This window comes from Tamandua tetradactyla, chromosome 1, assembly GCF_023851605.1.
Source record: "Tamandua tetradactyla isolate mTamTet1 chromosome 1, mTamTet1.pri, whole genome shotgun sequence".
NCBI classification, from domain to species: domain Eukaryota; kingdom Metazoa; phylum Chordata; class Mammalia; order Pilosa; family Myrmecophagidae; genus Tamandua; species Tamandua tetradactyla.
In genome coordinates, this window is record NC_135327.1 from 120,384,732 (window position 1) to 120,402,620 (window position 17,889).

Below are 17,889 nucleotides of genomic sequence, written 5' to 3' on the forward strand. Positions count from 1 at the left end.
TTAGGGAAAGCTAGTTGGAGAAGGAAATTCAGAGGGAGACAACACTTGAGAAATCGTTTGGGGCAGAGGCAAATAATCCAAATTTGAGAAAATAAACCTGGGATAGTCTTATCGGGGAAACCCCAAACAATCAGTGCTTGGATTAAAAAAAAATTGCTAACAGCTAAGTTTAGTGACAAGGATACTTACCTTGTGCCTAGTTATTCCTACTATTTTAAACCTCACTATAACCACCTTGCTGGAGGCAGAAATTAGAAATTCATCAAAGTGCTGCTTTTAATTAAAAAACACTATTTTGAGGCAAATGAATTAATGAATTTTAAATGATATATAAGACCCTGTGATCTGTTTTTTTTTTTTAATTTTTTATTAGAGAAGTTGGGGGTTTACAACTTCAGCATAAAATAAAGGATTCCCATATACTACCTAGCCATCAACACTTGCATTGATGTGGAAAATGTGTTACAATTGATGAGTACACTTTTTTTGTAATTCTATTTTTTTTACAGTAGTTACATTGTTACAATTGATGAAAGATTATTAAAGTAGTACTATAACTATTGTCCATAGTTTACGTAGGGGTATTTTTCCCATATTCTCAGGCTACTATTATTTCACTTAATAGATTTTTAATGTGTCCTTTTCAATCACTTATCTACACCTTAGCTGGAGCAAATCCAGTAAACACAAATAAAAGCATTATACTTAGAAGGAAAGAATCAGGGTCTGGGTTGAAGGGTCTACCTTGCAACTGCAGACCTAAATAACAGGAAATGGCAACTTGGGGATAAACGACTGCCTTGGTGGGACTCACTTTGGAACAAGCATTGAAAGTTTTTCACATCTTTTAATTAAACACCATTCCAATACATAACTATGAACATCCTTACGGGAGTAGATTGTTTTTAAGACAATGGAATTCTAATACAGTACTTAAACCTCTCTTTTATATAGTCAGTGTCACCTTAGCACAAATCTTATCCAAATGTTTTAACTACCTAAATGTTCCAGAAGGATAAGCAATATAAATGAATCTCCAGCAAGCTTTATGGGATTATCATGGACCCGAACCAAACAGAATTAATCCTGTTTGAATCCTACCAGCTGTGTGGACTGGGGTCTTAGTTAACTTCTCTGTTTTTCTGATTCTTCATCTATAAAATGAAGCGAATACTATGCACCTCACATGATTGTTGCAAGGGTTAAATGAGACATTTTATGTTAAAGTAACTGACCCAACATAGATGCTTAATATATGTTATTTTCCTTTCCATTTCCCCCTTCACATGCATATATACCAGCAACATCTTTCTCCTTTATATGTAAAGCTGATGCTGTTAACTTTATTAAGCTAGATTTTCCATTAAGCATTTATTCTTATTCATTAGCTAGGAGGACTGACGCACAAAGATATTAAATTATTTACTCAAGTTTAATGAATAAAATTGAAAACCTTTTTCCCTTGCTTAACATGAATGTGCCCTTTTCAGTATGCAGAGCTTTGTTGCATTTATTCAGACGCTATCGCTAAGTGCGTAGTTTGGAACACAGGAATAATGAGCCTGGAGACATAGCATTCGTCACCATGGCAACCAAACTAGCTTTGCCCTGTTCCAACTCAAGGAATGAATATGGGGATGCTTAGCCCTGTCCTGCAGCACAAGCTGGGTGTTCTTTTTCATATATCAAGCTCCCCATTGCGTCTCCCAATTACTCCCCGACTCTCTTGGAAAAAATAAGTAAAGATAAAAAGAACATCACTGCTCCTTCGGGGTCCTGCTTTTTTAGCTCTCCCACCTACCCTTCCTCTTCATTACATTCATCTCCCCATCAGTTCCTGAGTATTCTGGCATTTGGCTCACCTTGCTCCTTTCCATACAAATTCTTCCCATCATTCGGTATGACTTTTAACAACCACATGGATGACCCACCCAATACCCTGGTCCCTCAGTCTGTAGCTCTCATTCTTTCCAGTGACTTTCTCCTCCCTTCTGACTTGGTGGTTTCTACCCATAGTCATAGCCCGGACTAAGTCCTTACCTGACATTTATCAATCTCTAGAAATCACTAATTCACATCCTATTCTCTGACCATAACCTGCTGTCTTTCTATGTTGCTTGTTCAACTTCCCTTACAAACATTCTTGGGACTCATTATAACCCCCCTCTGTGTTCTCTTTGTCCATTTCATGTTCCTTACATCACTCCTCTCCTATTGTCTGAGATTCCATATTCCATCTTTTCAATAACTTTTTTGACAAACTCTTAAACTCCCTCCATCTCCTCATAGCACCCACCTGGTGATCCGAGCAAAACAAATGCTGAGGGAAACCAATTATCTCCTGTCGCAGTGCCTACCCAAGCAGCTGAGTACTGTGCAGTAAAATCATACTGCAGAGAAGACTGGTACCATGATACAGTCAACCAGAAAAACTCAACTGGGGCCTCAAGACTGCACAACAATCCAATGGTTCTCTGGCTAACCGATCCCCCAATACTCCATAATAATTATATAAAACCTTTTACACTTCCTTAAACATCTCACCATTCTCTCCTCACTCTCAAAAGATCTCATCTCTTCCTTTACACAGAAAGTACCCTTCAGATGGAAACATCTGTAAGACCTTACTACTAAACACATCAACTCCCATTTTCTCTTTTTATACCTCCATCTACTACAGAACGTGTTGACTCCTCTCTAGAGTCAGTCCCTATACCTGGGCTCTGGATCTCATTTCCAAGCCTTTTCAGAATCCTCACACTATCCATTATCCCTCCTCTCTTCTCTCTCTTCCATCTATCCACTAGTGGGTTAAACCATCAGCTTTTAAAACGTTCACATTTCTGTCACCTAAAAAATTTTTCAGTCTCTACATTGAGTTTCTTGTCTCCTCTTCACAGATACTCCTTGAAAGTCTTGTTCATGCTCATTGCCTGTCTCCACTTTACCCATCAATCCCCTCCATTCTGACTTCCACATCCATCACACAACTGATTGCTACAATCTCCAATTTCTTCCAAGTCACTAAATCCAATGGAAACATTTAACTCTCATTTACCTGATGTCTCAATAATATTGGACAATTTTTAACTTCTTCCTCCTTCCTGACATATCCTCTCTATATGGGAAAAAAAGCAACCTGTGCTACTCACAGACCATGAACCAAGAGTCATTCTGCCAGTGATGGTGATGGAATTTTTCCAGTTCAACCGCATTCTCTTGCTTAATTGTATAACCAATAACCAATATATGCTATTCAATGAGCTGTACTAAGCAAAAGTCTTTTCTCTTATGAAGCATTTAGTTTAGTGAAGAAGACTGTCACTAATCAAACAAACAAACAAATGAAATATGTGTCATGAAGGAAAATTATAATGTGCAATGGAAATAAAGAATATACCATAGGGACTTAATTAAGTTTAAGGGAATAGGGAATAATGATCTTTGTAAGTGAGGTCTGAGCTAAGGCCTTATGTAGGCATTAGCCCAACAAAGAGGAGAGGATAAAGCCTTCTAGACAGCATGTATACCACATAAATATACAAAGACAAGATTTCCAGGTTAACATGGTAAATTGAACATCTGCATCAACTTTCACTCTCTCTTGAGCCCACTTAAAGCACACTAAGGTTATTTTTTCAAAGGTATAAATCCACAAGGACAAACATATAAGAAAAGAGATACCTACATTACAATTTGGAAAGGTATGCATGAGAAGGAAATGATTCAGCATACCCAAGAAGACTCAATCTTAAGCTAGCAGCAGATAAAACCAAGAACTAACCCAATTATCATTACAGAATTACCCAAAGGCCCAGGAATTGGCAGCACTGAATACCTATAAATTGGAATTAGAAAAGGGACAGGATAAAATAAAGAGAATTAACTGAAAGTCTTAAAAAGCAGTCATAATCCAAGATCTGTCCCTCGATTTTCACAAGACAACTGCCCCTCTGCCTCCCTCATGAGACCTAAGATGAATGCCCTAGAGAGGGTGAAACAGAGGGTCACTATGTGAAAAGAACTAAGCACAGTTGAGAAAGTGGGTATTAGAGGAATTAAGTGAGCATCGTCATCCTGCATCCCCAGCTCTCTTCTACAATTTGGCACCCAAAATACTGGCAATCAGGCATCAACCCACCAGGAAGAACCCAATTAGCATTTCTTTAGAGAACGTGACCCACCTAAGAAAAAAGATCTGAAGACATCATATCAGGGATTCCTCAAATAAAAAGTCCACCGAGATCCCCTACAATGAAGATCACAGACAAGAGGCTTCTTCACCTCCCATAAACTCAAATGCCAAAACCACTTTTAGTCACTCACTCTTAAACGTAGGCAGCTAGTCAAGAATTGTAAAACAACTAAGGAAAGTCACCAGTATGGCAGATAGAGGCCATACAAACAGAGGAAAATAATCTGGAGTAAATTTCTCAGAGAGTAGAAGATAAACATAAAGAAATGTGTAACGGGGGAGACAATATAAGAAAATTAGATAACCAGTCTAAGAAGCACAAAATCCAAATAACGGCACTCCAAGACAGAGAGGATACAGAAAGCAGAAGAAAAGAACTCAACATAAGAAATAATTCAGGAACGTTTTTCAGAACTGAAGGACATGTGTTTGGGAATTGAAATGTCTAGTACAATGGATGAAAATAAATCCATCAAGGCTGATCATCATAGAATTTCAGAATACCAACAATAAAAATAAAACTCTTAAACCCCATGAGAAAAAAATAAGAAGCCACATCTTAAGGATGAGGAAATAAAAAGGCTTCAGATTTTTCAGCAGCAGTACTGGAAACTACAAGCAACAGGACAATGCCATCTGCATTTTAAAGGAAAATGATGAGCAGCCTAGAGTTCTATACCAAGACAAAGTAGAATAAATGCATTGGGGGCACATAAGGTCTGATACTTGCTTTTTCGGTAATCTGCTAAAGGATGTACCCAACCCAAACAGGCAATCAACCAAGAAACAGAGAGAACCGGGATCCAGGAGGCAGGAAATCCAGCCCCGGGGAGAGGCAGGTGCTCTCCAGGAAGTTGGGAAAGGAGACCCCAGGATGGCAGTGGCATACCAGACTCACAAGAAGGGAGGCTTGCTTGGAGCAGGTTTGAAGGTTCCAGAAGGGACTTTTTCAAAAGAAGGAATTCAAAGAATATCCAATGAGTCTAAATATTTTGCGAAAAGAGTAATACCGTTGGTAAGAGTTTGGGGGTTAAAATTGTCATGAAAACAGAAAACTAAGCAAAGGAATAAAACAAAGCAATGGGCTCCAGGAAAAACAAATCATTGTACAAAAAGGAAATTTGTAGTTGACAAAGGAAAAGTGCTGTGTGTACGTGTGTGTGTGTGTGTGTGTGTGTGTGTGTGTGTGTGTAGGGGGTGTACATGAGAGGAAAAGAGGCCAAATCCTCATGGCTCCTTAGTAAATCAACAGATTGTCATAGATGGCTTAACTTGCTACTCATTTTTTCAGTTTTATGCATAAACAAGTGGTATTTATGTAGCAATATGGAGATAAATATTAAACTAATCAGTTCAAAGAAGTGGAAATGGTTGTTTCTGAGGAGAAAATAATCAAGAATTGTATTTTTCGTAATAAGCCTTTGAATATGTATCTTTTTAATGTCCTTTATAATCAAATTTTATATTCCCGCCATCTCTTTTACTGAATATATTCTCCAGGTGCCTTAAATTTCTTGTGATATTATAAATACAACTTTTCTTAAATCACAATTTCAAATTGCTTGTTTCTGGTATATAGACATGCTATTGATTTTTGTATATTGATCTTAAATGCGGTACCTCCACTGAACTTCATAACTAATTCTAATCACCGGACCATAGATTTTCTTGGGTTTTCCATGCAGACAAAAATTTTATGGGAAACAATGGCTATTTTGCTTCCTTCTTTCCAATCCTCATACATTGTATTTCTTTATCTTTTCGGTCTGTGCTGGCTAGGACCTCTAGGAAGAGGCTGAAGAGAAGTGGAGAAGGCAGCAAACTTGTTTTATTCCTGATTCTAAAGATGATGCTTCTAAAATCTCACTATAAAAGACAGCTGGCTTTATAAAGCACTGTTGGAAGCAGTGTTTCCCAGTGTGGCATGATTTTATTGTGGGCATTCTTTACAAGGTAGGGACACCTGCTGCCTGACTGGGTGTGAGAGATGACCCGAAAACTAATTTCAAGTTCACCCACACAGAGCACGAGAACTGGGGAAAAACTCCTATATACAAGCAGCCACCAGATAGAGTTATTTTTGCCATCAGAGAGAAGATCTCCAGGCAAACAGAGGTCAAGGATTCCACTGCCCATTATTTACTGTTACTGATACCTTCTGTTTATGGCAAAGGATTTTGATTTGCAACCTTTCATAGTGGTGTAAAATTCCCTTTAAAAGTAAATTTAATAAGTGGAAGTCACTTTGCAGAAAATATTAAATTAATATCGGAGAGGTGGTATCTACAGCCAAGCAGAACTGTGACAACTTCCCCAAGGTGTTTTGCAAGACTCATGTTATTATGATGTATAACAAGTAGATGGAAAGAAGGAAGGTGATGGATGGCGTGGTGAGAGGAGTGATGGCCGATGACATCGTGCCTTACTATGTCCTGCTTCACTGAATGAGGCATTTCCTAACATGTAGGTGACCTGTCATTGTCATGCCAAGTAGCAGCGGATGATCCTTTAAAGGCGTGGTCTCCTTTACATGGCCCTCGTGCTACATTCTGCTAAGAAACATTTGAATTTTTATGGCTTTCTTGCAATAACAAAATTTCCTTCTACTGTCAGGATTTGCTTCATGCAGAGTAAAGCAAACAGCTTCCATTTTCCTCTTACGAAGGGAATAGGTAGAAAAATATGCTGCCTTTCAGCCAACTAAACCTGACCTGACTCTCTCTATTCGTAGGGAAATGCAGGATTCACAGAGAGGGCATTTTCACTGAGGTGAATAAGCCCTCTCAGCTGATGAACACTATTATACTAATACCAAAGGAAACAAAAGCCAGATGATGGGGGACATTAAGTAGAAAAGCAAACAGAAAAATAGCAGACAAAATCTAGCACTGGACAAAGCGGGCTGTGCAAAACTGAAAAACAAAGTGGGGGTGGGGGGAATCCTGTACTAGAAAATTGCATGTAATTTTTTAGCTTCAATTAGTCTTTTCCACAAAGAGCACTTTTCCACAAAGAGCCCATTAAGTAGCAAATGAAATTACATTGGTTTTTTCAGTTGCCATGGTATTGTTTTTTCCCTTTAATGGACTTCTCTGGTCCTGAGTTTATTGTCAGCCTGACTTATTTTCTTTGTCTGTGTGTTGTCTCAATTCCCTCTGTCCAACCACAAAGAGATATATGTGATTTCTCCCCAAAGTGCCTACACCATAATCCCAGAGAGGGAAGCCCAGCCCTCAGCTATACCTATAGAGACTGAGAGAGTTACACTAACCAACAGCAGCACTGCATTAACAATGAACACAATCGTTTCCATTACTGGGTGGAATAGGTCCCACGTCCACACACTCAGGACTTCTGGGGCCATCCCAAGATCACTCCGTAACCATTTATTGAACACTTCCTAGGTGCTAAGTACAATTCAAGAGTCTGAAGCTATCAAAATATGAAAAAAAGTATGCAAGATACTCACAATTTTCTAGACTTCCAGACTAGAAGTTCTTTCAAACACGTACCTTCTCCTTCTCTCTATTTCTCCATCCATAACATGGGTGAAATTTCCCCTAATTATCTGATTCACAATTTTATTTTGTTTTTAATATACTGGACAGGTACAACACTTTAAAAAAATTTTACTATCCTAGGATTAAAGATTTAAATTAATAGATTTAATTTGTTGAAATTGCTTAGTTACAATTAAATATTAGCAATGATATTCAGTTTGATTCTGATAATTAGGATGTTTTCTGTTATGTATATTAGACAATTTTTCAGTAATATAAAAGACTCTTGGAGGGTAAAAAGGAGCCAGGCAGTTTTTTTAAGGTTCTCAATATATTTAAAAATGAAAAAAAAAAAAAAAGCCAGTGTTTAGTTTTTACATGATGGTATATTTTTAGAGTTTTACTTAACCAATCAAACCTTTTAATGAAACTATAAAATGCCCTAGACCTGTACAATCCTAAAGACTCTTATATAATTAATAAAGTTTCTTAATTTCGAGTGGTACTACAGGCCGTGTGACCAAGCACAAGTCTAAAGCTACATGAAAAAAATATTGTCATCTTACATTCTCATCAGTTATCTCTTTGATTCTCTGTTTAACCTTGTTTGGAGGTAATATCTAAAGACCTCATTTGAGGCTGTATGTAAATCAGAGCCTTGGGCCAAAAGGTTCTCCTGCCTGGGATTACCCCTTAAAAGTAAAATTTCTGAGTCAAAAAAGGTTTTAGGTTTTTGATATGCCTGGTCAAATTGGCTTAGGTATTAGCCTTTTCCTTTTTAATATTTCCTTATATATTAAGGATATTAACCCTTTTTCATACAGTCTTAAATATTTTCCCAGTCTTACGACTGTCGTTTAACTTTATGATGTTTGCCACGCAGAAGTTGAATAACTTTGCATCCTCGAGTTTAACTTTCCTTCCTTTTGACTTCTGCCTTTGATGTCATGTTTCTAAAATACTAACGGAGGAAAGTTTTCACCCCTTGATTGTCATGAGCCTAATTCATTGGGGTCAGCCCACTCTCCCCCACCTGTTTTCTTCTCTTCTCTAAGACAGTCATCTTCTGAGGACTGGAATAAAGGAGATGGGAACTAACTGTCCTCTGGAAAGGAGCGTCTCTGCGACATGAGTGAGCAGGTCTCTGTCACTTTGTGGTGGAGGCAGTCACATGAAAAGGAGTGTGGTAAAAAGTTAGCAGTTACATACACAAATACTTTAACTTCCTCATTTTTTTAAATGAAATTTTTTAAAAATTAAAAAATAAAAGCTAAATCTAAAAATAAAAAAAAAAATCAATGATTGAGTCGAAATGAAAGGTGGTAATGGCCACGTACAGAAGGCAAATAAGTCCCAGCTAGTGCCACCCCTTTCAGCATTGGAATTCACTGGGCCTTGGTCCTGCAGCCTCTTTTTCTCTTTCTAGTCTTTCTCTACGTGATTTTATTGATTTCCTTGGCTTCAAATATAATTTATAGGCCCATGTTTCTTACATGGATAACTTTAGTTCAGAGCTTCTAAAGTCCATACTTATTTATCAAGTGACTACTTGACTTACTTATTTTGACGTCTTAAAGAGAGCTAAAGTTATGTGTAAAATTGATTAGGAGGATAGGAGGACTCACACGACCTGATTTCAAGCCTTTCTATAAAGCCACAGCAATCAAGTCATCCGCAAAACAAGTGTAGATAAATAACAATGGACCAGGAAAGAGAGTGTCTGGAAATAAACCCATACACATTGGGCCAACTGATTTTTTTAAAAGATTCCAAGGAAATTCAGTGGTGAAAAAGTAGCCCTTTCAGGAAATGGTATCAACACAATTGGGTATCTACATTCAAAATAGATGAACCTTGTCATACCTTACACAAAAATTAACTCGAACCATCAGGAATTTTTTGAGATGATTATGGTGATAGTTTTATGATTCTACATGGTTGTCAAAAACCGTGTATAAATTATACTTCAATAAACCTCATAAACACTGATTGAATGATCTTCTTCTTCAGGTTTCCCATATCTAATAAATGACATCACGATTCACTCATTTTAGGAAGCCAAAGAGCTGGCAGTAATTCTCAAAACTTCCTTCTCCCCACCCCCATACCTAACCCATCTCCAAATCCTATCAAGTCTGCTTCCAAAACATATTTTAAACCCCTCTTCTAAGCTTCCTATCCAAGCTTGCACCCTAATGTAAGCTACTATCTCCTCTCACCATGACTATTACAATAGCTTCCCTGCTTCTAATCTTGCCTCCCTCTAACCCATTATCTACACAACTTCAGAATGGTTTTAAGTGAAAATTAAGCCATGCCATTGTCTACCTCAAAATGTTTCAGTGGCTCCACATGAAAAACGCTGTATTTTGATCCCTCAAAGACCCTATATGATCTAACACATCTAATGTCATCTTGTGGTGTCCCCCCTCCCCTCTTGTCCCTCCACACCCACTCCACCATGATACTTCAGCCCCACTGGTCTTATTCCATTTATTGAATACTTCCAAGTTCTTTGCTTTCCTAGGAACTTTGTCTAAACTCCTCTTCCCCTTGGCTTCCTTTTCAAATGGCTGGATTCTTCTCATTCTAAAAGCCTCAGCTTAAATATCATGTCCTGAGCAAAGTCTTCATTCAGCACACACTTTATAATAGTTCACTCCTGATGTTCTTTTTATACCTCCTTGTTTTGTTCCTTAATAGCACTATTCCAAATTTATAATCATAGATTTATGGATTTATATCATTAATATTTATCTTCCCTATTAAAATATAACTTCTTGAGCAGGGGATATTTTCTCACTTGGCACACTACTTGATGTATGGTGGGAACTAAATAAATATTTGTTAAATAGAAGAGTAAATTAATGAGCCCATTATGATTAAACGATCCCAATGTGATTATCACTGCACGATCTGTGTTAATAGAATTAAACATGCATTATATCATATCATATATCATACCTTATATCATATCATATCATATATGTCATATTGTATCATAATTTAAGCATATACGTATCAGGGCTCCTGAACTAGGGTTAATATATGGGGAACACCTGCTATATTGCCTGAGATAGGTAGAGATCATCAAGATTCAAAATCATGAGTGGACAAGAAGATGATATACCCATCATCCTGAAAGGCTTACCTCTCCAAACCAAATGCTTTGCACAGAGAATGGAGCTTGGAGTTGTACAGAAGTGCAAAGCTGTGTGCCCACTTAAGGAGTAGGAGTTGAGCTTTGCTCCATGGTCACAGAGGATCTTCACACAATCCACGTTGGCCGTTTCACAAGCCACATGAAGAGGAGTTTTCCCATTGGGTCTACAGTTGATTGTAGCATTGTGGTCCAGAAGCACCAGAAGACATTCCACATGTCCAAACAAGACAGAGAGATGTAGGCCTGTTGCCCAGGAAGACTTTAATTTATAACTAGGCAACCAGTAACCTGAACAAGAAAAGGAAAGAGAATTCAACTTATTGGCTTACAATTTCTTCCTATTTGGGGATGATTTTGACAAAGTATTTTACTTTGGTCACATTCATAAAATTGTGGGGAAAACAATTCAGAGGTTGCAAACTAGTAGCCCATAGGTCTGCTAACATTTTGTTTAGTAGCATATATGGATATACTTAAGTGGGACAGATTTTCTTCACTTTGTGCTCTCTATTATTTGTTATTATTTTATTTCTTTATTTACTTTATCTGCCTGGATCAAAAGGATTGGAGTTTGAGACCTTTATTTATGTGACAGTATTTTAACAGGTGAATAACAGGAGACATTTCAGAATTTTTTTTTTTACTTCTAGTCATTGAGGGCTAGTGTTGCATGATTCCAGAGCCATTATTTACAAGTTTGCAATTTGTATTCCATTACAGTTCTTTTATGTTGTAATTGTTGTTATTGTCAATCTAAAGTGAGCATGTGCTCAACATTTAAAAGAAGCTTATCAAGCCAAGATTTTATTTCCTGCATGTTCATTTATGCAATACCTTTCTCCAAAAAGGAACTTAAGCCAACTCACAAATTTCAGATAACACAAGATGTTTCAATGATCTAGAAAATAAGGGCAATGTATTTTAAAACAGTAAGAAAATAAAGACAGGGCAAGGGTAAGATAGATACACACAGCATAGCCTATGTCCTGTATGCTAGAACTGGATTACAGATTTGCCTTTGAACTTCCTAGCAGCCAACATAAATGAGCTATTATGAGTTACACAATTAACTATGACCACAAGTGAAACACAAAGTAATTGCTCAGGAGAAGCATAACTGGTCCTAGAAGTGAGCTCTTAAGTTTTTCCTATTAGTTGTTGGAACTGTTCAGCTCTCTCTCTTACCCACATCTCTCTACTTTCTTCCTCTGGCCTCTGACATCTATTTACTGAGCCAATTGTTTGGCATGCTATAGCAATGATGACTTTATAAACTTTCTTTCAATGCTAACCCTATAGCCCTGCAACTTAGACCCACTATGAGCAGGGAAGGGCAAGTCAGTACAGAGATAGCTCGTCAGCCCAGAAAAGACTCTAGGGCTGAAACAACCAAATACATTTTAATGTGGACAAGCAAAAAGTTTGCTTTTTGGTTATAAAAATTCTGTTAGACAAGTAAAACATCAGAATATGGTTTAATTGTCATTTATTTAAGGAAAGTCCTAGGGATTTGAGTTGCTGGTCATCTCAAAATGAGCCAACAATAGGATACAGCTGCCAAAAGGCTAATACAACCTTAAGCTATATTAATAAAAGTGCTCAGAACAAGGGAAGTAAAGGTTGTTTTCTTCACTGATTAGATGGGGTCAGAATGTGCCTAGAATATTGCGATTATTCCCGGGCACCACCCTTTACAAGGACTACTGAGCTTCTGGAAGGCACTCTGAGAATGATGACCACACTGAAGATGAGCCTCGCAGTCAGGTCAGGTACTAACATTATCCTATTTAAGTGAAAAACACCGAGTTCATGCTATTCCCACTCTGGATACTTATCCTAAATAATCACTCATGGATAAAATGCCTTATCAGGCCACTTTTCTTAACAACTCCACAGAACACTACTCAGGTTTGTACTCTTTGTGAATGTGCTGCCCAGAGTTATGAACCCTGCCAACCCTACCTCCATACAAGAATGTGTACTTGTTTCAGCATTGTTTATGATGGCTAAATATTGGAAACAAACTCAATGCTCACCAATAGGGGATTGTCTAAATAAATTATGGTACATACAGACAATCAAATACTATGCAGCCATTAAAAAGAATGGAGCTGTTCTCTATAAATATATAGACATGGAAAGATCTCAAGATATATTATTAACAGAGAAGCAGAGAACTGAACCGTCTGCGTGATACACTATCATATGCAAATATGTTTGTAGATACCTAGAACAAGAAACTGGTTCCAGTGGTGATCTATCAAAAAGAACTGGGGAAAGGGTGCACGGACACAGGTTTATTTACTTGTCTCTAAATATCCCCTTTGCAATTTCTGATTTAGTACCTTGGGTGTGCATTACTATTCATAAAAATAAGTAAAAATAAACTACTGTCCCTCTGTCCAGAGAAAAAAAAACTATTTAATTTTATAGAGGCTATTCATAGGCTTTTTCATGCTGCTGATTAGTCCAGCAGGAATGAATGAACCCAACCTGAGGTTTGTATTTCTGCAACACAAACTCCATCCCTACTTACATACACATACACACATGCACACCACACACAATAAATTTAACCACCTTTCCACCCAATCAGAATTCTAGGATCATCTTGCTTTCTCTTCCTCCTTCCTCTCTCCTTACCTAAATCAGCTCTTTAAAAAGAAATGCAAAGTAAATTCACACTAAGTTTTAATGGACTAAGGATGGTTTAAAGTGTGAATCCTCTCAAAATTATCTACATTTATGTAGGTGTCTGTATTCAACAAACAGAATTAAGTTCCAAGATATTAATTTGAAATTCCAGATACTGAGTTGGAAAGTTTAGATGATATGCACTTTTCCTGGCACAGCTAACATAGTATTACAGATGCTCTGGGTTGTGCCTCTAATGTGTGTGAATGTGTGTGTGCGTCTGTGCATGTGTGAAGACAGATACATGCACATTATATGTGTATGATATGTTTCCACATTTCTGTTCAGCTATGTACGTTGAATCTATGCTTCAGGAGAACAGAGTTTTTAAGCTCTACAGCATGCAACCTGATTTTAACAATGAATGAAGCACACTCATATCAATCCTTAATTAGTTATTTTAATACTCAGGTCCTCAGCAAGCAATTTGCAAAAAGAGTCTTTTCAATCTGCTTCAGAAAGAAGCTGGTTCTGGATCTGCATGTAAGGGTGTGTTTTGCCTGCCGATTAGCTGCAAAGATTAGGCAGCTCTATGCAACAACTGCTTGGAAACTCCTGCCTGCTTTTGCAATAGAAAGAAAAATGATCTCAGAAAGGAAACAGCAGAGAGCTGATTAAGAAAACACCATTTTGATGTAAAATCAGAGAAACATGGAACGTTAGTGCTGGAAGGAAGATTATCCCGTCCAAGTCTTTCATTTTCCAGATGAGAAAACTGCCACTTTTTCAGCCTGCTAGAGCCATAAGTTGTCTGCCTGAGTCCAAGTTAATGGGATCAGGGTATCTGCAATGCGGGGTTTCCATCCGGCTTTGTCTTTGTGGAAGCAAAATAGATTTAGCTCCAAGTCTGCTTCACAAATCACAGGGAAGGGAAGCATATCCTGAATTCATCTATCATATGTCACATCTCTGATACAGAAATGCATCTGCTTGTTGATATTTCTTCCTTCCAAATTCCTAAAAGCACCTAGAGCATAAAACCTTCCTGTTGATTATGCGAATAAGTCATCCTTGGCTTCTCAGTCAGTTTCATCTGCTTCTCTATATAGTCATTAACTGGCAAACAAGGCTCTGAGACCACTGGGTCCTGGAATCCAGCTGACTTCCTGGTTGGAATTGTGCCTACCACTCACCTCTAGGAGATGGGAATGTGTACATGTGGGTGGCAGCAGGACAGCTGCCCCTGGGGAGCTGAAATAGAAAAATAAGAATACAACAGATTGCAGGATATGAATCAAGGTATGCTGACTTATGTCTTAAGAAATTTGAAGAAATTTGAAGAAATTTGGTGTGTGCGTGTGGGGGGGGGGGGTAGTGGTGGTGGTGGTGGTGGTTCTGGATTATTCAACCCTGAAAACAGCAGGCAAGCCTGCCATTTTGAGCAGAGAAATGGGCAGCCCCATAGTGAAGAGGCCACTGACATACAATCATAAGCCTCAAAGCAAGGCTGCAGCCACAGGTCACTGAACAACTTAGGTTCAAATGTGCCAAGTGTGGGAATGAGCAAGAGTGTCCTTTCCACTACACCTACCCTCATTGAGGACCAAACCTGAGGCAAACATTCTTCAAAATTGCAGATGCTGCTGATGTGCTTTATCACATCCTCGTGTTGATAATATGTCAAGTGATCAGAAAAGGTTCCCCCAAATGTAACGACCAATATACACAGCATGATAGAAACATATTTAGCCTGTACAGCAGATTCTTTCCTTCTGTATGCTGTATGGTGAGGTCACATTTCATTCATTTTCCCATGTGAGTATCCCATTATTGCAGCACCATTTTGTTGAATTTTTGTTTGTTTGTTTTTTTCATTTGTTTGCTTGCTTGTTTGTTTCAGGAAGTGCAAGGGCCGGGAATCGAACCCAGGTCTCTTGCATGGCAGGCAAGAATTCTACCACTGAACTACCCTTGCACCCCATGGCAGGTTCATTTTTTACTCTTTCCCTTCTTCCCACAGCAGAATTGGCCCAGGGCTTTGGAATCTAGAACGTGATCTAGTCTTTCAAAGGGCCTCCCTCTGCTCACCTCTGCAGATGCCAGGCTGCACTTTTACCATGTACTCAGTCTGCATACCTTCGTGTGCTGAGGTGACACAGGACCTGGCAACTTCTGTGGAAGTGGAGAAGCCCCGGCCTCCCTCTAAAGCAAACTACGCAGGCGCTCCCCTGGGTTGTGTGCTATGGTGACCCCTGTAGCACGGCTCTGCTTGAGCAAGGGGTTTAACTATGAAAAAGAGGGGCAAATGCAGATTCTTTCTCCTTTGTGAAACTTCCACAGGGGACATCCAAATACTGGCCATGCCCATGTGGATTTGTAATATTTGCAGTTACCTTTGCCCTTCCCCAGCCCACGTTATGGAGATGCTGTTTACATCATTTCACCTTCATAACATGTGGACGGTCAACTTAGATCTTGCCAAAGACTTCTTTTACAAATGAGAATAGTTCGATTTGTTGAGGTTAAATATCTTGACGTGCCCGTGCTCGTAAACGAGTAACGACAAAGGTCAAGTCAAACCCTGGCATCCCCCAAATCTTATAGCCATCTCCGATCTTATAGCAATATTACATGTAACTGAATGTTCTCAAGGAATTTTAAAAAAGTATGCAGACAAATCTGGTTTCTTTTCTTTGTTTTTAATTTAAATCTGAAACTAAGGAGATACTCCTATGTAGCTGAGCAACGAGCCCCCTGGTTCAGGAGGCCCGGTAAGGAGCGAGGCATGTGACTGTCTAACCAGAGGGGATTGCTCCTGCTCCAGCATGTGGGGAGGATGGACACATCTCTGGTAAACCTTCAGCTAAGCCCAGGCTCTGCAACAGTTATCAGCTATAATGTTATCTGAGTCAAAAGAACCTCACACATGAGAAGCTTCTGTTATTACAGCCAAAGGTTACGCACGCTGCTCGTGGCTGGATTAGCAGACATTCGCTCTGCCCGTGTCCACGTGTTTACACAGTCCCGAAGGATTACAGACTAAAGCACAATTCCTGGCTATTTTCTAATAGCTAATATTGTCAGGATAACTCCCACAGTTCCCCTGGGAGGGGAAAAAAAAACCCAAGCTTAACATCTAAAGTTTAAAAGAAGAAAGTTTGAGCATCTAGGAAGGGAAAAGGGCCCTAAGATGATAATAGGAAAGGTGGAAAATGAATTTCTGGCAAAGAGGAAACTTAGGTGATAAAGAGATTATTCATTAAGAGAGTGTAAATAAGAGTTTTCAAGACATTTGGACTGCAGTTGCTACTTAGTAAAGGAGATAGAGTACCTGCCAGAAAGTTTTCAAGTGAAATCATTCATCGGTTATTGTAATTAAAAATATGACTACCAACCAAGGAACCTGCAGCTGGGGCCATAAACATGGTACTTACAGTGCATCACACTGATTAATAAAAGGACTCGACTGACCGTGCTGACTAGGGAATTTCATACCAACTGGCTAAGTACAATATCTGCCTACATCACTAATGAGCCAAGGCTCATACATCTGAAGGGGAATCAAAACGTGTGGTTGGAAATCTTTTTGAAAGAGCCTTACGGACGTCCATGCCTACAATATGGAGGTCACCAGCGAGAACTGATATGAATAGACTTTGAGCTCACTCGTTGACCCAGCACTCATTCTAAATACTGTGCACTTGTCTCATAATAAACTTATAGCATTACCATCCCTTGACCACCCAACTACATATTGCACTCAACAGTTAAAATGTTTCTGTGTCTGTCTTCACTCCATTCCAATTTTAAAGTGGCCTTCAGGTCAATGCCATTTTGCTTATTTGTTTTTGCTTCTAGCACTCATAGCTCAGACATTCACTGAGAGGAATCTCAAATGCCAATCAACGTATTTTCAGTGTTTGCTTACAAAGATGTGGGGAAAGCTTTTTTATTTCCAATTAATAAAACATGATTTGATCTGATTATGAAGTTAAAATAACTTGAAAAATAAAATGAGATCTCTCCAACTTTAAGAATTATTGTTAGGTGAACACAGGCTGTGACTGCTTCCAATCTAGGCTCTGTTGGACAGATAAAAGAAGCAAGAGAAAGTGTTCAGTGAGATGCCCAGTGTCACAGAGGGAGGCGGAAATGAGTTAGCTCTATCTTCCTCTCACAAAGTCCACATTTATCATGTGCTCATGAGGTCAACATTTAATTTTTACTGTCCCAATTAGATTGTGGATTTGGGGGGAGTAGGGAAAATTTAGATCCCAGGGTTGATTTATTTACCAGCAGAGTTCTGAGTTAGTTACCTTTCCAAAAATTAAAAATGGACTTTCATACTGGCTTAGACATACTATAGGTAAGAATAAAATTTGGTCACCTTATGAAAT

The 17,889-nt window shown here is 38.6% G+C and overlaps 1 protein-coding gene and 1 non-coding gene across 2 annotated transcripts in view; both read right to left on the bottom strand.

Annotated features, from left to right (window-relative positions):
* The window catches only part of ASB4 (ankyrin repeat and SOCS box containing 4), a 72,014-nt gene that overhangs the window by 51,606 nt on the left and 2,519 nt on the right, over positions 1 to 17,889 (bottom strand). The window contains exon 2 of the mRNA XM_077163204.1: positions 10,847 to 11,146. Within this exon, the coding sequence (XP_077019319.1) occupies positions 10,847 to 11,146 (300 nt within the window). The remainder of the gene's footprint in view (positions 1 to 10,846; positions 11,147 to 17,889) is intronic.
* TRNAG-GCC (transfer RNA glycine (anticodon GCC)) lies at positions 15,397 to 15,467 on the bottom strand. Its single transcript has one exon. It is a non-coding gene; the product is annotated as a tRNA-Gly (tRNA).